This window comes from Homalodisca vitripennis, chromosome 8 (assembly GCF_021130785.1).
Source record: "Homalodisca vitripennis isolate AUS2020 chromosome 8, UT_GWSS_2.1, whole genome shotgun sequence".
Classification (NCBI taxonomy): domain Eukaryota; kingdom Metazoa; phylum Arthropoda; class Insecta; order Hemiptera; family Cicadellidae; genus Homalodisca; species Homalodisca vitripennis.
In genome coordinates this window covers 116,503,754-116,529,865 of record NC_060214.1, presented here as the reverse complement: position 1 = coordinate 116,529,865, position 26,112 = coordinate 116,503,754, and the positions used below count along the sequence as shown (strand labels likewise).

General features: G+C 36.7%; 1 protein-coding gene across 1 annotated transcript in view; it reads left to right on the top strand.

Moving 5' to 3' along the window:
* Window positions 1-26,112, top strand: part of LOC124368342 (G-protein coupled receptor Mth2-like) — a 57,647-nt gene that overhangs the window by 23,189 nt on the left and 8,346 nt on the right. The window contains exons 2-6 of the mRNA XM_046825618.1: window positions 5,554-5,758; window positions 7,211-7,443; window positions 7,646-7,831; window positions 11,268-11,346; window positions 13,239-13,252. Coding sequence (XP_046681574.1) covers window positions 5,554-5,758; window positions 7,211-7,443; window positions 7,646-7,831; window positions 11,268-11,346; window positions 13,239-13,252 — 717 coding nt within the window. The remainder of the gene's footprint in view (window positions 1-5,553; window positions 5,759-7,210; window positions 7,444-7,645; window positions 7,832-11,267; window positions 11,347-13,238; window positions 13,253-26,112) is intronic.

Here is a 26,112-nt window from a genome sequence, read left to right as displayed (position 1 = left end):
ATTATTTATTTTAATGTTATATTATGGTCAGATTGTTATGCCTTATTAATGTTTATTATAGATTGTAGCATTTTTGTTGTTTAGCTGTTTTTATCTGTTTAAGGCTTTAGTCCTTATAAATTGTTATTGTTGGTAAAGACATTGCATATGGTTTTATTAAAATAACCTCTGATTTTACATTGTAAATCATAATGACATAACATATAATTCCATGTATTATTTATATATTATACATTTTAACTACATCTATTGCATGTATGCTTAATAATGAATAAAGATGATTGATTGATTGAATCATTTATTTACATGTCTGATAGTTGGTTTTGTGTGTGAAGCTAAAAAATGTGATCTTAGGAAAATTATGATATTTAAAAAAACTTTTGATACCTTCAAATTTGACTCCTACTAAAACTGCCACAGTTGACGATTAATTTATTCCTTAGGAAAAATGTCCTTATCAAGAAAAACCTAGACTGATAAATGTGGACTCTGCCATTTGACCTTTTTACTTCTTGGAATAGTATTTTGTAGTGACATTCAAGTTTTATTATTAACAGATTTTGTTATTAATAATTAACAGACTGCTGTTATTAATATAATTCACTTTGCTTTTCCACACATATCTACAGTGAAGAGATTAATTTTCTTGTCAGATCAAACCTCAGACCTTCATTTTGAATGTTTACTATAACGAATCTAGAACTCCCATTTTCAAAAAGTGAGCTTTACAATATCCTGGAGATTCAATCTTTGAACCTATAAAAAATTACTTAATAAACATTTTACTTTTAAAAGCACAGATTTTTCTATTTGACCTTAAGTAAGTGAAATTCAATTCCAAAATTCTGTATTCATATTATGCACATGAGTAAATTTAAACTGTCAATTCTTAAATAAAAAAATCTAAACCTAATTACTTTATAACAATGTCTACAGACAATTTTAATTATGTTGTGAACAGAGATGGAAAAATGCATCCAATGAATAATTTAGTATATTGATTTGATAAAATTAAAATATCTTTATTAATTTAGCAACCTAAACCATTTATACAATTTTGGCAATAGTAAATCCATGACATAGAATAAATGCTTTCATAAGATCTCAGGAAATACGAACTGGTTTTCATGATTGTCTAACGAGTCTATTACTGATTCAATAAAATCAATTGTAGCTGTTAAGACTGACATTCCTGGACCAACCATACTGGCCATCGTTTAGGATATTATTATTTTCTAAAAATTGAGTGATTTGTATATGCATGGCTTTCTTATAAATTTGAGATATTGTAGGTAAAAAACTATTGGTCTGTAATTTTTAATGCTGTATTTGTTACCTTTTTGTAAACATTGGTCTTATTTTTTTAATTTTCAGATTTTCTGTAAATTTACTATATATAAATTATGCACTTATAAGATATGTTAATAACTTTATTAATTAACTTTTGCTTTTTTACTGAGAATATATGGTATTTTGTCATTACCAGCACTATATTTGTTTTTAGACTATCAATAATTTCCTATTTGTTTTCCATCTACTGGAGTAAATTTTGAGAATCTTAAGTTAGGCCTATTGTTTCCTATCCCACTGTAATCTGTCTGCACAATACAGACTTTTAATTTTAGCTGTATTTCATCCAAAAAAATATTAGTGAAATAATACTTTAACGTATTACATATATCACTAGGACTTTTATACTCCTTGGGTTTTTTAAACTAAAAGAAAGCCTCCCAAACTAAGATTTAGCGAACTAGAAACCAACAAACTTTACAATTTTTTTGTATTATAATTTAATTAATGTGACCTTTATTAAATAAATATTAAATAGAATTTCAATATATGGCGTTATACAGGGTGACAATTAAGTCTGGAACCCCCTTTTTAATTTTTGAACCACAATAGAAAGAAATACCAAAGTTCAAACGTGCTTACTGGTGATAGTAATGCACACATCTGCCCAATTACCGACCAGATATTCCCTTTGGGGGACGGTCCACAAGGAGTCAGACAAAATTCTTAAATAGCAGCATAGGTCAAGTTTGGTATCAAATTAAAGGTCTCACTTAGCAGAGTACAATGCCGCAAACCGGACTTCAAAAGGTGGATTCATTCAGTAGTTATAGCTATTTGAATTTTATAACAATTTAACAATGTAAATTATAAAGTATTACAAGTAAACACCAATTTTTAAGTACCTTCGATCAAAGTAAGTGTTCAAAATGTTCCCCTCCCATCGTCTGGCAACATTTTGAACACTTACTTTGATCACAGGTACTTAAAAATTGGTGTTTACTTGTAATACTTAATAATTTACATTGTTAAATTGTTATAAAATTCAAATAGCTATAACTACTGAATGAATCCACCTTTTGAAGTCCGGTTTGCGGCATTGTACTCTGCTAAGTGAGACCTTTAATTTGATACCAAACTTGACCTATGCTGCTATTTAAGAATTTTGTCTGACTCCTTGTGGACCGTCCCACAAAGGGAATATCTGGTCGGTAATTGGGCAGATGTGTGCGTTACTATCACCAGTAAGCACGTTTGAACTTTGGTATTTCTTTCTATTGTGGTTCAAAAATTAAAAAGGGGGTTCCAGACTTAATTGTCACCCTGTATAATTATACAAATTTGCATGCTGCATATAAAAGAATCAGTCTTCGATGACAGTTATGAGAAATGATGATATGGTCGTACCAGGCCCATTCCTAGAATAAGGTGTAAGTAGATTTTATAGCCTTTTGTAACTACTCTCATAACGAAATTTCCTGGAGATTCTTTGGTAATTTCTATGTTTATGGTCCCCAAAACCACCGTAATCTGAAAGTTTATATATATATATTTAACAAAATTTGAATTCAATTATTTCTCAATTAACAAATTACGAGTTAGTTTTAGACAACTTTTGCACATTTTTTAATGCTTCTTAAAGTTTTAAAACGATTGTAAGTGTGGGTTTTAATTTTTGATTTTTAAAATTTTCCTGAAGTAACATTAAAAACTCTTTTTAAGGTGTGATGTTGCAAACACATATGTTGTTATAAATGGACAGACCAGAAGTTTCACGTGATGTGCAAGTGGATTCAAGTATTCACTTGAGTTTATTTTAAACTCTTCTCACGAGTTGGCTGTGTTGAGTGTGGAACTTGCATTACAATCAGTTATGTATATTGTATATACAATAAATGTAAAATACAGAATACAAGTGTCCAAATATCGGTGAATCACGCTGCGTGACAACTCTGTGGTTCACCCAATGTTGATGAGCAATTGCAGCAAAGTGCCTCTGTTATCAGCTGCTAATCCCTTATCACTATCAACACCTCTTCAGTTATTGTAACTACGTCTCACCACATTAGACCCTAGACCCGTGCAGTATTGTCTTTTTAGTCGTATTCGTTTAAGTACTTGTGATTGGTATTCAATCAAAACAATGGTGTCTTTTTTATTTTAACACCTCTGCTCCACTTTTAGTATCTTTGAAGTGGGTAGATCATCTCACAGAGATGGCCAACAATTACTTTTGAAATGTAAATCAACTTTACGAGCTATTTCCAAAATGAAAGTAAATACAAAATTGTATAGCTTATTTAGTGGATTGAGAGGTATTCTTTGAATTTTTTAATTATTGTCCAGAAGGAAGATAATAAAATCCTCCGATAATGAGCTACTTTTACTATTAACCCACAGTCTTCAGGAACCAGATTAAGAGGTTTTCCAGGAACGTACTGTACCGCAATTCTTATGCTTTTCTACAAAATGGGAAAAGAAAATATACTAGTAATTTAAGGTTAGGCGGTTGTTATATAATAGATTAGCTTTAAAAGTAATTCCTTTATTCTCAATAAAGTATCCAAGAAATAAGGATGTCTGTAAATAAAGAAATTAGTGATGTGTAATTAATTTTAATGTTCTTATCATAGCACAAGGTCTGAGAGAAGACCTTGGTTTATCGGAGTCAAGCTGTTTACTCCTAGGAAAAGTGAGAAACTGCAGTGCAATAAATTTTACGACTATTCCAAGTCTTTAAAAACCTTTTTATTGTATAAGGAATATACAGACTGAACCAGTATATAGGTCTAAACCATAATGGTTTGGCATATTGTTTAAGAACTTATATATTGAAATGCTGAAAATTTATATATTAAATCTGAGATATGTGCTGTCAAATGGGAAAACAATAAACCTATTTTGAGATACCGTACTAAAATGTATAAAACTTACTTCTTACATGTAACTATAGTTGTAACCTTAGAGTATTAGGAAATTGCAAAAAAAACATTTTTCTATATAATTTTAAATGTGAAAATATTCAAAATAATGTTAACTGATCAACTTAATATTCTTGTGGTTCATTCACAAGTCTGCAGATAAAAGTAATACATTTTACTTTATTCTTTTATCTTAATGTTGTTGTTTTTTTCACTTACGACAAGAATATGAGGAAACCTCTCATTGCAATTTGTCCTAAAAGGACCTTTGCACTGCTTCTGGAATGACAGGATGTTTAGGAAGAGTAAGAGGTAGGGACCATCTCATGTCGAGACCCCACGAGAAGGGATGTCAAGCACTATATCAGTTGTGTCTTCTTGGAAAGTGGCTAGGTCTGATCCAGTCTGTTCAGTCAACGCAGACAGAGGAGATGATATTCGTTGATGATTAGGCATTAAAAAGCCTTTACTATTAAGGAAGCTCCACCCACTCCTACAGTCATTCTAGCCTTTTACCAACCATTTTTACCCTAATATTTTGACATTTGTTTGGTCAGTGATGTGCCGCTCCCGGACTCCCATCGGGTTGCTAGATTTAAGTGACGCATCGGTTTTTGCTGTGCCCAGTGTGAGTTCAACTGGAAGGTATAAACCGTCAGAAATAAAACCTCCTGCGGTTCCTCAGATGTCGATAACAATAATAAAATTATTCAAAAATTTTCAGCACTGAAGATGAGGAAACAAATGGCACAGTAGTATGGTGTTGACCAATGAAATACAGTAGAGCGTCGATTATCCGAAACGGTAATCCGAAACGTTGGTTAACCAAAAGCCAAATCCCACCGAAATTTAACTTTTTTTAGGTTAATTTTGTACTGTTTTATCATTTGTATCTAATTTTGGGTTGATTTTGTACTGTTCCTATTTTATCTTATTTTAAATAAATTTTGTACTGTTTCTGTGATATTCACTGAGCCAAAATTGTATTTACTGTATATGCAATCCCTACTTTTTTACATGTTGCCTTCACGTAACATTTTATACTTTTGTGTAATATTATAAGGTGCTATAATATTAGTGAGGAACTGGAAATTTTTCAAAGTGATGTTCGCTTATCTGAAAAATTTATTATCTGATAACCCCCCTGCACCAATTGTTTCGGATAATCGATGCTCTATTGTATGCAAAAGTACACCCTAGTTTTAATTTAGTGATACAACTAATAATCACTCTGTAACTATCAGTCTTAAAGGTTTCTTTCTCTTCTTGCTCTCTCGCTCTCTCTCTACATCCTACCTTTCCTACTAATTTGAATAATTATTATAAAACATAAACTGAACAGTTGCAGGGCCATTAGTACGATCGCAGGAGGTGTGCGTTGTTCCCAAGTGTTGTCCGATTGGCCAGAGTTACCCAGGTCCACGAAAGAGTTGTCAGAACAGCAGTCTCCAGTTTGAGCCTGACATCTTGAATGGATCGGAAGTCATTGAGTCTTCTGATTCTAGAGTACTCAACATCATCGTGGGCAACCCTTGCCAGTATGAAAAGTAAGTAACTCTTAAGATTGGTATTTTTTCAGATTGTTGATATTTCTTTCCAGAGCTTACCAAGAATGGAATTTAATCACAACTGAAATTAAAATACTACCTGAGTTTACTGTAGCATAGAACAGGAAAACTCTGTCTACTAATGAGGGAAAAACTTCAAACGTAGTGACATTCTCTTCTATACACACTGTGCATGACAATATTAAGGCTTTGCACACGAAGATGCAAAGAACTTTTGTCAAATGTCTGTTTCAAAATTTGACTTCTGATCCAACAAGACCTCCTCACTATTTTTTATTACAGTGATTATTCAAAACGTGGGAAGGACTGTTAAGAAATTCAATTGTTCTGACATTGGAGTGAATTGCTTCAGTATTTGAGCCATACGGCTCAAGCCAATTGTTGTTGAATAAGCAGATTCATGCATTGGGTCTCAAAGAGCAGAGTGAAATAAATGCTTGAGACTTTGAATTCAGGTGAGTTCCATTGCAAGAATCTAATGAGAGAACAGTAACTAACTAAATATCCAAGTAAAACAAAAATATCAGCCAATACTTTTTCCATGTAGTGATACAATCTACAAGTTTAAGTTCCCTGATGTGGGGGAAAATATTAAAAGTCTTGTAAAACCACAAAAAGCACCAAGTAAGATCCTTTTAAAACCACAAACAATGTATCTTTTTGTATTATAGCTTATTTTGTATACATAATTTCTAACATTTCTAGGAATTCTCGACATAAGCGTAATTTTTATTCTAGCTTCATGGCAATCAATCATGATATTCTCTAAGAAGGTATCCATCTCATTTCCAAGTAATTTTTGACTAAATACCAATTGCCAAAGTGATATTTAAAGTTGGATATGTATTTGGCTAAGTATGACACTTAATATAACATCCAAAAATACATTTTACAATGTCAGAAGGACTCACTGACATAGATAGGACAAAATTCTAATTGTAATGAACACACATGGGTTGTGACGCATTTAAAATCTATGCAGTTATATAGGAAAAACCTCAAAATATGGTTTGCTTAGTGTGAAAATAAATAAAAAATGTTTTAAATTGGTTAACTAAAATGTTGGAAATTTATATGAAAGCACTTTTATCAGATTTGGATGAGCCTAAAGTGGTAAATTTTTATACAGGTGTAGATAGGGTACTGGTTTTAAGACATTGTCTATTATTTAAGTAAAATTTACAGGAAACGTTCAAAAAGGTGCAGACATTGGAGGGGTATATTTCAAGTTAGTAGCTATGAAACGATTTTATTGTTCAGTTTTACTTTAAAGTAAAATCATTACCTGGAATCCAGAAATAAATCTTTGAAAATATCTACATGTGTATGTATGCATGCTTGATTTTCAAACTTTAAGACCCCCTCTTTGTGAATTCTCATCTGTCACAAATGCAAATTAGGATCTGTAATGTGTTTCCTACACTGTTACAGATTTCGACTTGAGCCAGACCAAAACAGCGATGACGAATTCTACATCTTGTGTAATGGGTCATTGTTTGCGCCCTTCCAGTCCAATCAGATGTACAAAACCAGCCATTACTGTCTTGATTCTTTCCTCTCCAGTGACGGCAAGAGGGTGGTGACTCTCCCCCTCCTCTGCTCCCCCCCACCTCCTCCACCACCTACCATCTTCGAGAGGATCGCCATGGCAACCTATCCTGTCGGTAAGATGAACCACTCGCATTCTAAGATGAACGCTTTTTTTAAATTGTACTCAAAACTATTTTTATTGCTGGGGTTTTTGCTTAACTCCTTAATATCTTATGTTCTGACCATTTTATACATTATTGTGTAATTTATTCCAGACATATGTTACTGTTAAAGAATTCAGTGCACACAGTTTTCTGATGTGTTTCTCATGCCCAGGCTTGCTGATATCGGTGCCGTTTCTCATCCTGACAATAATGGTGTATGGTGGGTTTCCCGAGCTACGTGACACCCAGGGGAAGAGTCTATGCTGTCACTGTGTGTGTCTCACAGTCGCTTATCTCACACTAGCCATCGTCATGTTGATGGGAAACAGTTTGTCGCAGACTGTCTGCATTACACTTGGTAAGTTAAGGAATATTTGGGTTGCAACAGTCTAAAAATCTACTCCATAGATAACCTCACCTACGGTTTGGTGCTGTGGGGAGCCAGCGCAAACTAACAATTTTTCAGAGCATTCAAATTGCAGATGCAAGCGATTCGCATAATCGCACAGTTAAGGTTCAGAGAAACATACAAGGAAGCTTTTAAAAAATTGCAACTGTTGACTCTGCCGTGTCTCTACATCCTAGAGACAATCTTTTTTTGTATGTCTAAATGTGCCATGACATGTGGCCGAGACATACATTCGTATGGGACAAGAGGCATAGATACCTACCGAACTGGAAGTCACAGGACGGGGGTTTATGAACACTTGCTTTCGCAGGCAGGAGTTCGTTTTCTCAACAAGTTGCCAATTTCAATCAAAATTTCCCCAATGCCCAAGGCGTTAAAAGCTCGTTTAAAACGCTTTTTAGCGTCTCAAGCATTTTATAGTGCTGATGAGTTTATGGCATTCGGCTGGGTGACCGCACAATTAGAACACTAACAGCCGGCATTGGAAAATGGGAAAATTGGCATGAGTGAATGTGGTGCGACTGAAATTTCGGTATGTTTGACTGGTCTCAATATGGAGAGATTATTCCAAACTATAGAAAAATGACTATTGCTATACATTTTTTGTAATGTTCTGGCAAAATAAAAATGATTTGATTTGATAGAAAATTGGAATCTTTAAGAGCTCTTTACCATATTGATTCTAGCCTCACAAGAGGCTTTCCTCTCCATCCTCTCCAGATAATAATTTCATCTCTTCTTCTTCTATGAGGCATTACAACCAGTAAGAATGGAGTTAGGTATTAAAGTTTACCTCTCCATGCTTCATTTTGGCCCAATCCTTTATCTCTTCCTTAGCCCTCTTGTTGCCATGATCCACTTATCCTGCCCTCCTACACGAGCACACAAGGGCAGCCTCATCTTCTATTCCCTACCTAGAAGCGTAGTTCTTTTAAATTCAAGTAAATCAAATTTCATTTCATTCTGCGTTAGAGATGTGCCAAAAGAACTGGAACAGTTCTAACGGAACGTTCCGGAGCAGGAACGGATCTGGAACATTTCACTTCTTCGCAACTCCATGTTCCGTTGGAACAGGTTACGTGCCTAGAAGTTCCGGCTCTGTCAAGCTCGAAACTCAATGTTCCGTAGGAACGGTTTACTAGATGTGGCAAAATCGTTCCGGCTGTGTTAAGCTGAACGACTAGGTTAAATGTTCCTGTTTCGCTCTGGATTCCAGGCAACCACAATATTTTAATGTGGCAGATAGACTTTCTGTTTAAAATTCAAATATCGAAATGTAAAATAATATTGTACCGGAACGAAATCGGCCAGAAATTTAAATAAGTAGACAAGCACTGTTGGAACAGATTGCATGGAACTGGAACTATCTCACAGAACTAGTTGTGTGCTTTTAACGTTTTTGTCGGAACGGTTCCAGTTCCGGAACAGCCTGACACACCTCTAGTGTGCACCAATCAATCTTGCTTAAAGATAAAACTAAATGTAATTCTGGACAGTCAAACCTTGGCTCAGATAGAGTATTACATTTCTTGGCTTAATAATTGATGAAAATTATATTATATTATATAAAATTATATATAAAGAGAGTTTCAGGAGTATTTGCACTTAGGCAAATGTCAAAATTTAGCAATTTGTTCACTCTAAAAACTATATATTATCCATTAATTTATTCCTATTTAACTTTCGGAATTGACATATAATGGTGCCACTACTAATGAAAATATGGACAGGTTATTATTGCCACATAAAAGAGCCATTATAGTAATATGCAGTCAAAACAACAATTTTTCCATCAAGCGTCTATTTGTAGAATTAGGCGTATTATTACTGTACATGGTTTGTATATAAAAGAAAAATTCACTTAACAAATAAACATAATTGCAATACCAGCTCAAATTGTCCTGTAGAGGTACATAGACTAATACAAATTTTATGAGTACAAAGTCCCCATTCCATTTCCCCACAGAATTTAGTACTGTAAAAAATCAAAATAATTACAAATACATAATTACAAATGTCTCTGTACTCTATTCATGATTTTTTAAAAATATTAATTATTTTAAACCTCACTTAAAGCAACTAGTTTCAAAGTTTTGAACTGTATAATGTATATTAGCATATATATAACATACTTACGAGGGGTATTAGAAAAGTAAGGTTCCCTATGCCGCCGAGACAGAATGCGATATGTTGGGAGAAATCTGGTAACACTGTCTTACTCATCAGCTGTCCCTCTCTCTATCCATACCATTCGCGCCTCGCTACGTCCAACAGTGCCGGTCTAGCTGCCTTCGAAGATGGAGCTCCCTATCGTTTTTACCGTCAGATGCAAAATTCGTGCTGTGATACGTTTTTTAAATGCAAAACAGATTTCACCTATTGAAATTCATCGTCAGTGAATCGAAGTTTATGGGGAAACATTAAGACACATTAAGAAAACTGAGACGCGCGATCCAGAACCGTCGTAGAGAAAGATTGTCCAGTGGTGTGAGACTTCCATGACAACGCTCAACCTCATGTCTCACGTCAAACTCAAGAACTGCTGACAAATTTTGGCTGGACTATTGTGCCCTATCCCTCCAACAGCCCAGACCTAGCCCCAAGTGATTATCACTTATTCCCAAAATTAAAGGAACATGGGTGGCCAACGCTTCAGTACCGATGATGAAGTCAAGGAAGAGGTTACTCAATTCCTCAAAGGATTGGCGGCAGAATTCTACAACATGGGGATAGAAAATTTGGAGCATCGTCTACAAAAGTGTTTGGACAGAAACGGTGATTATGTGGAAAAATAGCTTAACTTTTAAGTTTTAAATTGATGTATAACACTAAGTAGAAATATAGAGCTACCTATTTTAAAAAATCATGGGAACCTTATTTTTCTAATACCCCTCGTATATCGATAGTGATGCTGATGATCATTGTAAGACTTGTGAATAAAGGAGTTTGAATTGAGTTTTCTAACTAAGTGCAATGATGGAATATCATCAAAACCAATGATTCCTCCAAAGGAATTAGTAATTCTTGAACCATTGTTTCTGCACTAGCAAAAGTTCTTTACGTGGTTACTGAACTCTAATGCTTAACTTCATACTTTGCACCATATGGAATGGCCGACCATCCTGCTGCAAAAATTGTTTGGATTTACTCTTCTTTGACCACCAACATTACACATAATTTTAACCAACACTGTTGTCATCTTTCCAACTTACCTACAGTAGCATGTGTATCATGTGCTCAAAGTCAAAGTCAAGTTTTCTTAATTCGTAACAGTGGTTAAAATCCGGTTATCCTTTTAATTTATCCATTTTCAGTAGTAAGATTTAACAATTCACAATATTGTTAAGATTTGTTTGTGGAATATAAAAATTACTCTTTGTTTCAGCCTTTGTGATACAATTCTCATTTGTATCGTGCTTTTTCTGGCTCAACATCCTGTGCATCGACACCTGGTGGCGACTTACGTAAGTTCATGTTTTTTTTATGGTTAACCGTAAGTTAGTATGTAGTAATTATCAGAGGTGTAACTAGGAGTTGGCTTTGGGGGAATTAATTTGATTAAAGAGAATACCTAATAGGGAGTAAGGAATAAATCTAAATTTATATAAATCAGATAGGTATAATTCAAAATAAAATCATTAACCCATTGGAGACTGAGATTTTAACGCTATTGTGACAACCCAGGACTGAGTTTTTTTTTTTTGTTTAAAAAACGTTTAATAGTTTTTTTTCAGTTATGGTGGTATAACTTACCTGTAAAAAGTTTTTTGTTGTGGAATTCATGTGTGGGTATATATTTACAAATAATTACAAATACATTTTTACTTTTTTTAGTATTTATTTTACTGTATGAAAAATTTCAAAACAGTTCTCCAAATGTAAAAGGAACTTTACATTTTTTACATTGGTAAATTGTTTCTGATCGCCTTCCGTGATCATAACACACTTTACATCTTTTGGATGGTCTACTTTGTTTTGTTGGAGGAAATTTTTTCAATGAAATGTCCCCATTGTTTACATTGTAGCCTCATTGGTTGGTCTAGTGAAGGCCTCCCTCCTGTAGGCCTATCAGGAAGCTGAACTGTTGATAGTAACTGGTCAACAATGTTTAGCCTAAATTCTGAAAGATGAATTTTCTTTTTAGTGACCAAGTTGTGTACAATACTAGCATTACATAAATGCAATATCAAAAAGGTAAAAAAATATTTTTTTGTACCCTTTGGCACTCCTACGCATTACTGGAAAGGAGGAAAGTTTTTTGGTCCTGCTTGTCTACCCCACACATATACTTGTTGTAAATCTACAACAACATTTGGTTTGAGGCTTACTACTGGATTTTGTTTTCTACTTTCTCGCTGAGAAGTTACTTCTTGGAAATCTGGTCTCTCGTGGTATGTTGAAAGCATTGTCACATCCTTCCTATCTTTCCATTTCAGACACAACATGTTATTACTTGAGCGAAATGTTATTTCTCCTTTCTTCAGTTTTTTCTTTTTTTATTTCCTTGGGAACATTTTTTCTATTGGCTCTCAATGTACCAAATGCAATAAGTATCTCTGTTTAGGAGCTCCAAAAAAAGGTTTGGGCGATGAATACCAATTGTCCATAAACATAAGTCGAACCTTTCACCAACTAAGTCTTCTGTCATTGTCAAAACAACTTGTTCACTAACTAGCATTGTAGTGTCATTGGTAATTTCCTTCCCAGTGTATATCTTGAAATTGTAGCAGTACCCTGTTTACAGAATCACATACCTTATAAATCTTAATTCCAAACCTAGCCCCTTTTTGAAGGGTTGAATTGGATGTAGGCTAACCTTCCTCGGAAGGACATCAAACTTTCGTCAATACAACAAAACTTTCCAGGTTTGAATACCCTTTTGAATGATGACAAAAGTAATTCAACAACTGGTCGGATTTTCCTTAGTTTGTCAGTTTGCAGAAGTGAGGATGGAAAAAGTGTAAGTATCTAGAAATAGATTTGAATCTGTCGCGTGACATAACCTCACTATAGATAGGACAATGAATTATTTGTCTGCGAGACCAATAGTCAGTTACTTTTTGTTTTGGGTTTTGTGACATCAAAACAACAAGGCTAAAGTAAGCCTTCATTTCATCCTTGGTTACATCAGTCCCAATTATTAATTTGGCCTAACATCACCTCCACCAAGAATTTTCTCCCTAGCATACTTGTTAGTTTTCACTTACAACTTTATCCCAGAACTCATTGGTTTAGAAATTGATTCAATACATCTAGCTCTGTACAATCAGCATTCAATTGCCTGGAAACAATTTGATTTATACCTGAATTTCCAGTAAAGTTGATTTGCCTTACTGTGTTTGTGTCATTTGTCCAGGTCCAAGTTTGGAGGTTAGGCCTATTGTCATTGTCGTCATCGTCATCACTACTATCACTTCGCCCGTCATTGTCACTGATTTCATCATTATCGTCATTGATATTCACAGTTTTCGCCATCTAAATCACCACTATCACTATCACTTTCATTTCAGTACATTATCCACATACGCAGATAACTCCGACGAACGGAGAAACACTTCATCGCGAGACGCCATGTTGCTCGACTGATCGCTGTTCTATTGCAAACAGTTTACGGTATTCAGGTTTATGTTCGGTTTTTTGCATTCAGTTTCTTGTATTCGGATGTTAGATACCGAATAATAACGATTCAACTATCGATCGCTTGTTGGTGAACGGAATAACCATACAAATAACCGAGAATTATATCGATTGAACAAATCCCAAAATTCATGACGGACACTGTCCGTCATCCGTCTTTACGCGCTGTATACATGATGACGGGCAATATACGTCATCCGTCGCCAATGGGTTAAACTGCTTTATTAAAAAAAAAAATTGGATATCTGTTATCCATATATAGTTTTGTTAATTAGAGCTCTTAGAGAGGGGTGTTCTACCCCCTCATCCCCCTCTTGAATACGCCACTGATATCTACTGAATCAAGACACTGATATTTCCAAAATTTTCAAAATTTTCAAAGGAAATATGAGTTAATGGAGAATGCATGTGACCTTCACTAGCTCAATCAGCTGTTTATAATCAGCAGGTGTTGTTAGTCCATAGCCCCATAATCAGTTTATGAACCAAAGAAATTCATCATTTCTATATGGATACTGAACGCATAGATATTTCCAGTCTTGGTTATTTCAAAGATGTATGGGGAAGTTCCACAATGATCATCCAATGAGTTAGTATGGGTGTGGATGTGAAATAAGCAAAGATCAATCGCTTATATACAATATAATGTCAAATTCATTCCTGTTAAAATGACGATCTTCCAGTTGTAGCAGAATAAATACAGAAACCTCACAATCATCCTTGTGAAACTCTAGATCAAAGTGGTGGTTGTGTATTACTGTAATGTGTATTAAATTGAAAAAGTAATAATTAGAGTCATGGATATTGAATATTTGACTTTCTCTCTAAATTTACGTTCTTTCTTTGGGCACTGTTTTATTGTAATATTGTTTTCAATCCTAAAAATTGATGTGTCTTCATTTATCATGTAACTCTGTTCCTTTATCCTAAAATTAAATACAGGATAAATGAGCTTCAATTTATCGATTTTTACCACAATTTCGTTTATGCATATGTTGAATACAGGTGATTATCACAGATGTATACATGCATGAATAAAAGTAATTTTATTTCTTTGCAGATCATCAAATTCTCTCCGTTTTTGAAACAATTATTTCAAGCAATTAATAGTTTTGTTTACTATTAATTAAAAGTACTTAATTTTTAAATAAGGATTCAAATTTCCAGAAAATATGGTGAAAAATGTTCTAAAGGACTTGGAAATGTATTGTGTGATATTTTTTTTAAATACTTTGTTTGCTCAGATATTTTACTAATAGAATTTAAGGGGATATTTTAATTAATTTGGTTTGTGTACATGTTCTACTACTTAATTATGTTTAATTTAAAAAAATCAAGCCTTTTAGTCAAGTCTGTTGGTGTTCAAATAATAAACATAAAGGTTTTCATGGACAATTTTGTAAAAAGCAGTTGTACGTTCTCTTGAGGAAGAGCCGTAACCGCGGCTATAGCGAAATAAAAACGGATGGTGATGTACCTTGGGGGAGTTCGTAGTACGGGGTCGTCGAGGTCTCATCGGCTAGGCAGCGGGGAGGTTCCAGGATCCAACCAGAAGTCTTGGGTAGGTTTGTAGATGGAGACGCGGGCGTGTGAAACAATGGGAATGATTCACACTCCTGAGAGGTGTTAAATAAAGTAACTACTATTTAGACTTTGTGAAAAATTACATTAAATAAAAAAACAAAATAGAGCTGTATAAACGTGAAAATGTTCATGTATTGGGGTGGAATGCGGGCAGCCCTGCGTGTGTCCAGAGTACGCCGCCTGCAGGAGAGAATAAAGAGCCGCGTCTTTCTTATCCTTGAAGGGGTTGGGAAGGGGCTGCGAGTCCGTGTGGTGTGTGACGTCATTCTCGGCCAGTTAACAAAACACCAGCCGTTAACACTAAGAACTAAGTACTGAACATTCCCCCCCCCAAAAAAAAGGACATTTTTTTGCCCAAGTAAAAAGAGAAAGAAAACGTTATGATTTGAAGAAAATTTACCATTCGTCCCATGAAACATTACCTGAGTCTATTTATCTTTATTAAGAGCTTAATATGAAATAGAAAAATGGAGTTATATGTACACTAAGGAGATTATGACTGAACTCATTAGGTAAAACAACCAATCTTATTTACAGGACGGGTTTACACGATAACTGACGGTTCTGGTTTTCACTGGACCACACGAACAATGTTGTCAGGTAAGGGTTAAACTTTGATAATCCTATAGGGGGCAAGTTAGAGGATTCACTATTGCTAGAGTTACATTAATACCTAAGGGTCATTTTCTTTACATTTGTATTGTTCACGGTCCATTTTGGCGTTGGATTTGCGAGTGGAGGTGAGTCTTTCTTCAGCTCTCTCCAGAAGTGTTGAGTGGCGCGAGGGGACACTTGTTGCCACACGAGATAGAAGATTGAGTGGGCTCGAAGTGATGTCCTCTTCTGCGACGTGACGAGCAGAAGACTTCCAGTGAGGAAAATGGCCTGGAGGTCAAGTAGTTGAAGTCGTCGGTCAGGTGATGATGGAACGTGCGCAGGGAGCGGCTACTGGAGTTCAGAACAGCTCCAATGCGGCATAAGAAATGTCGTGATTTCTTCCAGAAGGTGAAGTGGTGGTTTTGTATTATTATTCTCTTCAGATGATGCTTGGTAGGACTCACTGCCAGCTTCCCAGAGGACCACCAAGTTCGGAGCACAGGGTGGATTGAATTTCCAATGGATTTCGTTCTTGGCTAGGTGGTATGAGATCAGTGGCGTGGAGTTCTTTGAGTAGAGAATAAACTTCTTCGAAGCTGACGAATATAGCTGAGCACCTATGAAGTTGCGGCTCGTGATCAGAACTATATGTTTGCGGCATAAACCTCTTCTAGCAATAAAACGGTCGATTGCGGCTAGACAAGATTCCAGTATTGAAGAGAGTGGACTAGTTCTAGGATGAACTGCTTGACTGTTCTATGCATACAAAAAGAGGCAATGCTGAGGGCATTTTTAGGACAAATTTTGCGTTTATTCTAGTATTTCTTTAAACAAGAAAGGACCACGCAAAATCCAATCCAACGTTGGTGAGAGCATCGCGTTTGCTTGAATGCGTGAGGGGGGGCAAGTTTGCCATTAGGGGATCGAAGTTGGTTTTGTGGTTTTGACTTTTATTCTAAAGGCAAAGTGAGACATCGAAAAATGCAGTTCTTTTTAGGATGAGATTTCTGCACCCTGGAAATCCTAGTCGCGGCGATTGAATAGAGATTGAACTATTTTGGGACCCACATGAAAGAGTGTACACAGAGTGATAGTGATCACACAATAGAGTGCGAAGTGACTTTGAGAAGGAATCAAAACAGTCGGTGCTTCGAAGGGACTCAGGCAAGGAAGGGAAAACTTCAGTCTACCCCCCAACGATGAGGGTATTCAGATGATAAAAATGGTCTTTTAGGATGTGAGTTTTCTTATCGAAGTGAGGAGCATGGCTTCCTTGATGACTGCTTTTATTTCTGGAGAATAGTGTTGCTTTTGAACGATGTTTTAACATTGAGCAAGTGGCTTCGGTTCGTTCATTTACAGATAAAGGACCAAAACGTTTAGCAGGGCCTGTCTGGATCGGATGTTTATGCAATGAATCTTAGTACATAACTCATTTGCTATTTTGTAGTTAGTGAGTGAAGGGAAAAAATCGACTTTTTCCACTGGTACAGATCGTTTTGGTGGTATAACGATAATTGTTTAGTTGTATTGCTAAATGTGTTTCTTGATCTCAATATACTTCAGAGGAGCTTTTTCCAGGTGATAACAGGCCAAAGAGGAAATTTTCATTTGTAGTAGAAAAGAGGGGCCATGCCACCAAAAGCGGGTGATTACAAAGATAAGCCAGTGAGGGCAATCAGACCTCTAGTTGCCACAATCTGCAGGGATTGTTGTCTCCTGCAAAATGTGACGCCCAAACATTCAATAGAACGTGTTTTCCGTTACTTTACAAAACTGGTTTGAGACGAAAGTTTCTAGAGGGAGTGTGCGGGAGGTGTTTCTTATCCAAACCATGAACAATTCATTTGAGTCTGTCGGAATAAAAAAGATATCTGATATCTGTTAGTTTTGGTGATAAGCTTTATGGTTAGGCTTTGACCAGGTTGGGGGTGAGGGAGAGCAACGCTGGTCGCATAATCCAAGCGGGGGTATCGTTTGTGGTTGAGTGAGAACTTTGGTTTTATGAATGCAATACGCGCATACACAATTCCGGTAGTTTTGTATGTCACATTCGACTCTTAGATACAATAACGAGCACATGCCTTTCTGAGAGAAGACGTCTGAAAAACCTATGAGGTTGGACGGGATATTTGTACGTACTGAGGATTATAGCGAGACGATATTTATTTGTGACATAAGTGGAAGTTCTTTGACAAATTATCCCAAACACAATGTGTTAGATGTTTTGGGGAAGTGGCATTTGTCCCAGTCTAGTTTTCCAACCCATATTTGCTGAAGCAGTGTTTTTAGTGTGAAGATAAACTGGACTGATGAAAAAACACCGTTGACACATCCATACACTCGGGCAACCTTGAGATAAGGACATTTTCGTTTGGTAGGGGGGAGTTGCGCAGGTTTATTTACAGGGCTAATAGCGTAGTTGAAAAAACAATCCGTGAAGGGTCCCATTTCAAAGTTCCCTAGTACTTCTTATGGATGTGAATGGATCCGAAGGGGATGTGGTCTTTCTCTTGTGGTCAGAAGGATGGTGTTGAGAACGGAAAAACACTTGAAACTAGCCCATTTGTGAAGTTCGAAACCAACCCAGATACGCAGAGTTGCATTGAGTTCATCAAACATTTGAAGGGCTGCGTGTTCCGAAGAGGCTCCACAGACGATGTCATCGTTGTAGCAGGGAGAGTTTAGCTCTTCTGCAGCATTGCGGTAGTTAGGAACCTCGTCGGAGAAACTAGTTGCTTCAAATGTTCGAAGGGCGATGAAGATGAAAGGGCTTGAATGATGAGAGACCAAAAGTGAATCGTTGAAGTTCCCATGCATCGGACAGGGCCAGTAAGGGTCAGGAAACGCCTCGAAAACAAATGTTGGTATTTGCGCGGTCTCAGAGAAGGAAAAGCATAATTTTATGGCTCGGATACATTTGGTTTTATATCGCATGTACCAGAGCGATGGGGGTTTGCAATCGAAACATGAGGATAACGTTCGGATGAGTCGGCTTGGAGCTTGGGTCCAGTCAACAGCAATTTATTAAAGAGGGACTGATTCGTGTCACTTACTTCAGAGGCTGTTAAAAGGGACAACTCGGGAGAGGTGAAGATGAAGATGATCTTTTTCAACTCGTGATGTGTGAGGGACATATGGAGAGGGCTGAGGGGCGACGACACATGTGACCTAGGGTTCAAACATAGTTTGGTGTGAAATTGTTGCTGATAAATGAGCGAGAGAGATTTCACGGATTTCTTTTCAAGCCGTCTTCCTGTTGGACGATACTTGCGAAGAGCTATTTACTTCGTGTGGAGACTAGGTCAGAGGGGACGCCCATTTATGAAGGGATTAATGAGGCTTACATATTCGTAACGTGTTTCGTTCGCTCTATAGATGGTTGATGATTAATAATCTTCACAGAACTCGATCAGCGGGACTGAGGGGGTTTTGGAAAATTGATTTCTTCCATTTCCCCAGAATTGTTCCTAAGGAGTCGATCAGTGCTTGGAGAGATGGAACCAAGAGAGAGTTTCGTTGGTGAGAAGGGTGATTCCATGGGGGACAATCACCATGAGGGAACCCAACCAAATATTGTGTGCAGCGCGAGTGGTAGGGCTGCCCTTTGATGATGGAAAGGTTCATGGTAAGCATGTCTGTGAAAGCTTGAGCTCCAAAGAGAATGTCAACTTTAGCAGGCATGAATAAACTTCAGGGTCTGCTAGATTCAAAGAATTGAATCTCTGCCTTAGAGATTCTGAAAAGCGGGGGCTTGTAGAAGATTAGATGCTATCTTAGAAAAATGGATTAACTGCATTCTCCAACTGTATCGTTGGACGTCGTGTTGTTGGAAGCGAAAGAGGGCTATGTTGCAAAGTTAACGAGGCCTTTTGTGTTTTATTGCCACATTGATGACCAATGCCTGAAAATGTTAACCATTACACCTTTTGATAGGTAGTCGTAAAGTCTGAAAGCTATATGAAATTGAGTGACAAAAGTTGATTTGACTACCTCCGTCAATGGACAGCTTGCACGTATTGCCAATGACCCTCAAATCGTCATTTGAATGAAGTTACTTGAGCTCGGTGCCTAAACAAAGCAAATTTCTTGTGTTGTTTCGCTGAGACTGACCCATAGGACAGTGTGTTTTGAACGGGGGGGGTGCGGTTGTCTGAGGTGGTCTGGCGATGTTGATCGGCGGCGTGAAGACGCGAAATACTGAGGGGGGGGTGACGGCAGGGCGGTGTAGAGATGTGAGAGTGGAGGGGGGGATGCGTCTGAAGGTGTGGGTACGGCCGGCGGCCAGAGTTCGGAGGACCCGCTATGTCATGGAGTAGTGTAGGGAGGTGATGTTTCTTACTTTTACAAAATTCTACAACTCGCATTTGAAGTACACCGCAGGGACCACATGAGTGTGAAACCCAAGACATGAAAAACATCGTTTTAAAATGAACGCCTGGCGCACAGACAATTATAAACGTGTCATGTAATGGGCAAAGCAAACTAAACTGGGTCCACAGCGGTAAAAGTTGACTGTTATTTTTACACATAGGACACTGATGAGGCAGGGGGCGACAAGGCGACGGGAGGTTAGTCTTCTTCTGATGTGGGAAACAACCGTGTTGAGCTCTGAGGAACAACGCCTTGCGGGGGGAGGAGAGAGGAAGTGGGTTGCGGAGAGTGGTCCTTGAAGTAAACTCACACTAGCTTTGGGCTTTTGCTGTGTTTTCCTTTTGGTGAGTTCATAGACGGTACATGAGCGCGAAGAAACTCATTAAGGTTTCTTCCATATAGGAAACTGTTTGGAATTTCACTCTAGTTCAAAACGCTTTGGTCTCTAGAGTATTAATTTGTCTAAGAGGCGATAAAGCTTGGTTCGCCGAAAGAGGCCATACGAAACCGACAAGACACTGATATTTTAAGACTTTTTCTAATGACGTGGTGAACATTTATGTGAAAAAACACATTCTTACGATCGTGTCTTAGGTACTTAGACTAGGGTGGTCGTTTACAGGTTGTTGATCAAGTATTTTATTAAGATAAAAAACTATGCGTAGGAGGCATTTTTGGGGATTAGCTGTCAGCGTCTCCATAGAGTGTCATAGGCTTAAGAGAATGTAGTTTAGCTGATCGTCAAAGGGTGTGGTATATACTTATAGTTTGTATGGCGTTCAACAATGCCCAGTAGACAGCAGGGACCTTCCAGTAAGCTTTTTAAATAACTAAACTTTTGAACATAGGGGTCCATGGATGGTATTGTGGATTACAAATTGATCATCAGAGATCTGAAGGAGTTCAAACTGCCTGACATAACTGTCCACCAAACTTACTATAATCCTATTTGCGGGAAGCTTAGGTTTTTACAAGTGATCGGTTTGTGAGAGATCGTACATCGACAGTTTTAACGTCTTTAGTAGCTCTCGAATAACATCATAGGTGGCTTCTACATTTAATAGCTACATGGTTATCAATACTGCTTGAAGCGGAAAAAAACTAGTAGTATACAGTGTCCATGGGTGGGTCATCTAATTCAAGATTAAGTTTATCCCATCCATGTTCTGAAAGGGGCTTTCAAAGGGGTCTGAGTACAAAAAGACTTTAAAATTTCGATACCTAGCGGGACAAAATCATTAGTTTCACTGGGGAAGTTCCTTGATTAATCAAAACTACAAGCTGTAACTTTCTGGAAATATACGCTTTCTCTCTTTTTCACACATTGTTCTAGTTTTTTTTACGTAAGCCATTAATTTTACAGAACATAAATTAAATACAAAATGTGAAATACACCTACATAAGGACAGAATCCTTATTTACTAAATTAACCTGGCTGTACAAACATAATTTAGTAAAACCTTGACAAAAATGAAATAACAAGTAAACTTACAAACAAAACTAATTGACAGACAGAAAATAATGATTAGTAGTGCATAGGGTGATTAAGAAAATAAGAATTGATTCCCCTCAGTGATAGAAAATATTTAGTTTAAATAGAAACAGCCTGGAAGATAAGTTGGACTCAAAATAGTAAGAGAGTTGGGCCGGTCGCGCGGACAGAAATACTCGGATCAGCTGACCAGAGCGGACAATCAATAGCGGGGCTGGGCCGATTAAGCAGCGCAATCAAATAAACATAACCTGCATTTCTGCTACTGTCTGTCTGGCCCTCTATAGTTCTAGTTCACGAAACTTAGCTTAAATGCTAATTTTATTTTTAATGACTTAATCAGGTTTTGTTTCCGATGAGGCGGGTTGAGGTTTTGATTTGGAACTCAAAAAAATTAAATGTTAAAACTTGTGGACTGTTTTTTGTGCATCGAAACTGAAAGCGTTCGTATAGGACACAGCTGATTCCGGCCCGGAGCGGACCAAATGTACGTCTATTGAGGCAAGAGCCGTAACCGCCGGTTATAGCCGGGAGAATAAAAGACGGACTGGGTGATGTAAAACCTTGGTGGGGAGTAGTCTCGTGCAAGCATTGTTAGTACGGGGTCGTCGATGGTCCTCGGCCAGCGGCCAAGCGGGGAGATCCAGGGGATCACCAGAAGTCTTGGGTTAGGTCTTGGTCAGATGGAGAGCGGTGGACAACAGGGTCGGGGGGGGTGGGACATGATTCACTCCGACGGTTGGAGGGGTAAATAAAGTAAACTATATTGACTTGAAATACATAAAAACAAAATTAGAGCTGTGATAACACGTGAAAATGTTCATGTAATTGGGGTGGAATGCGGGGGGCCGTGAGCAGCGTGTGTGTCCAGTTACGCCGCCCCCCTGCCGGACGAGAATAAAAGGAGCCGCGTCATTCTTATCTTGAAAGGGGTTGGAAGAAGGTGGCTGCGAGTCCGGGTGACGTCATCTCGGGCCTGCAGTAACAACCCACCAGCCGTTAAACTAAAGAAATAAACGTAGCCGCTGAACAAGCGTTGAAGTTTGACTACGCTCTCCGTTGGTAAAGAATTAATATCTGTAAAAAGAAAACAATAGCTATAATCATACTTCAATAATAATATGAAATATGAAAAACTTATAATTTTCATCCCAAACATAACCTGCTTCACAAAATTTCTGCACTAAATAATACAAGGTTGTGTCTTTGAAATCAAGTTATTTACAAATTGTGTTCTGCTCTGATAAAACAGAGTCCAGATATTTAGAGGCACCCTGGTCTGTTATGTGATTGGCGTGAATTTACTGTAAATATTGGGTAGAATGTGTTTTCATTTTTAAGATAGTAATCAAAATCAGCGGAAGTTATGGATTAGCCTATGGGGTAAGCACGATGGCCAAAGGTCCATGGGTAATTATGGCCTAGATGGGGAGGGGTAGTGCCATTTATATATGTTCTCTCAAGCATTCGTAGCTTGATAGACTATCTAGAGTTTTATTATATCTTTACTGATCCTGTAATAATTTTTGAGGGATGTTTTTCTTACGGTTGCCCATGAGCAAGGACCAGTGACAACCGCACCAATGTTGTGCAGCTCTTTGAACTACTGTTCCTTTTCATACTGGAAAGCCCGAAAAAATACCAAAAAAGAAGTAAAATGGGAACTGAGTGGTCTTGAACATCCTGACAGTAATGCCCATCAGCCATCAGTGCGGATGAGGTCTTGGCTGTATTCTTGGTTAATCTGAAACCGTACACTGTGCGCAATAAAAGAAAATAAAATACCTGATGTCTCGAGATAGTACAGATCCAGTAAGACATAAAAACTGGAGGGAGGATTAATCATATTGTTGTACTTACCGAAACGCGGTTTTTATGGGGGCATACCTCAGTGGGATTTGGATCTGTCTCATGTGCATTCCACAATATTGAAACAATCTTAAAAGTAAAGAACCAAAAGTTATTCCACATATTTACAGTCATTATTCGCGCGGCGTAACCATTACAACTCCATAACGTCGCACCTGCCTGATAGGTTGGGCTTCCATTTAATCAGAAAGTGCCTCAGATCTTCTGTCAAGTCTCTCTTATAATAATAAAATGATATCCACAGACGTAAAGCCGTTGCTGGAGTGACCCACCAGGAGAGATGTGATCCCCCCCACCCCTTCGGGGTTCTATATACTACTCGCTTGTGGGCATTCTGGTCTTAGTCCCTGCTCATCTTTGTCATCGATCACCATGGTGGATGGAAGGCTGGACTCCCATTGTGCATGATGCCTACCTCAGAAGGCCCAACTTTGGACAGAAGGATGTCTGCTGGGTTCCACGAGTAAGTATAGTTGTTACACAAGTTTATAAAACTTGTGAGTTGATTGTCAGACTGCTGACGTCTATCCCTCTCATCTCGAGCGTGTAGGATGGCGGCGTGAGAGCCATATATTCTTCACGAATCACATCAAGGGGATGATCAGGATTACACATAAGAAAAACCAATTTAACATTTTAAAGTGGACCAATTATTAAAAAAAATAATTGAATTTGAACTTGTCCAGATAATGTGGAAAAAGGAATTACTTTTTGAAGGACTCTCAGAGTCATATTCTCTAATTATAACTTGTCAAGTAATGAATTACTGTTATAGTTTTATGGATATTACTCATAGTTGCTATTTTATTTTAATTAACTATGATTTTTCAGAGCCATTCTTATTAAGATGTTTTTTAATATTTTCTTATTACAGATTGTTAGTAACATTTTCCTATATGACAAATATGTACGTAATTCCGATTCAGGTGTTTCTTATTTAATGTTTAAATGTGGATATCACAGTTCTTTGATAATTGAATTGAATTTTTTTTTTTGAACAGTTGACAATGACAAATTACTGTAATCTGTTCTAAAATAAAGCTTCCTTTATCACAAACACTTAAAAAAACTGTTAAAACAGTTAAAACTTTTAAAGGTTTGTAACCTGTAAGAAAACATCTAATTTTTATCTGTTTTTGTTTGTATTCGCATCATTCTTTCAATATATATGAAATATTTATTTTTCCTGTCATCCACTATTATTCTAGTAATTTTTTTTATTTTCTTTGTAAACACTTTACAAATATATTTTAGTTGCTTTACTTATTGAATACAACAAAAAACATCTTTAGAGGTTGTATACAAATTTATATAATACATTTTTACTGAAACATTAGAAAGAAACTTTATCTTAACCATAATGATTGTTTTTAATGCAGAAAGCACTAGTATGTACTCGGTTTAAAAAAGAAAAGAAACAAATCAGTATTTCGAATCATTGTTTGTTTTAAACACATTCGAGGTATACACTCGAGCCAGACTCTGTGGCGCCCAATTGTTTAAACACAACGGGCCGGCGCACGAGCGTGGGACTCGAGCACAAGCTTTCGCCGAATTTGATTTACGGAGATTGCTCGAGTGATATTCGACGGTAGTGCCGTCTCTGCTGCCTTAGAAATGCCCCCAGCTTGATGGTTAGTTCAGGACTAAAATTCTGACTAGGCGCTAACTAGTTCATACCCGCTTGAGGCTTTTGTTTATCCCACTGAAGTGGCTGGCGCGTCGTCAGTCTGTCTACGATCTAACAATAATTCTTTTTTGCATTTGAAAATTTTTTTTGGCAAATTTAAATTTATTTGTATAATATGTATATAGTTAATGCTTTAGAAAAATGAAAATTACTTGTTTTATTTATTTCAAAAGGTTAGTTTTCAAGTAAAACACCAAGACATGTGGGAGTTTTTATTTTTCTTCAAAAAAGTTTAACTTTTGAAATTAAAAAGAAAAAATTAACTTACATTTTATAGGAATACAGTTTTTGCATCATCAATTTAAAGAGGAAAGATAGAACTTTCAATAAATATTAATATCATATAATTAATATTTAACTGTTTTTTTTAAAAAAATATCTGGAAAAACAATGAAATTTATGCAGACCAGGCTATTAAAAACAGCAAATAGCAAGCACAAGGGACTCAATGTGTTAATCCTGCTATCCCTGCTTTATTTTGTAAATAATCCGTAATCAGTTTGGTGTTTTTTAAAATCGACTACAGGCCTAATGGCTCAGAATATTCCAATAAAAGAAAACGTTTTAAAATCATTTTAAATCCAAATCACATTATCAGTTTTATTTAGATCTAGAATTCACATAATAGCAAAACTTGAAGGTAGTTTTTGTCAATATGGCTGTATATCCGTTTTTAATTCTTGTTATAGGCCCTCATAGTTTGTCAGTGTGGAATTATGATGTTAATGTTTATGGTTCCTTATTAGCTGTATAATTAAAACTCTATCACAAATCGTTTGTATTTGTAACATGATAGAGGATTCACTTTCTGTAATCGTGTACACTTTATGTTTTAGGTGTGTAAGAACTCACCTGTGTTTTCAAACTGCGCACAAAACCCTTTTTATAATAGTAGAATTTTCTCCCAGTATATTAGTTGAGTTTCATAGAACTGATATTCACTTGCTGGGAAATTAAATCGTTTACAATGTGTTTTAAATCTGCCAC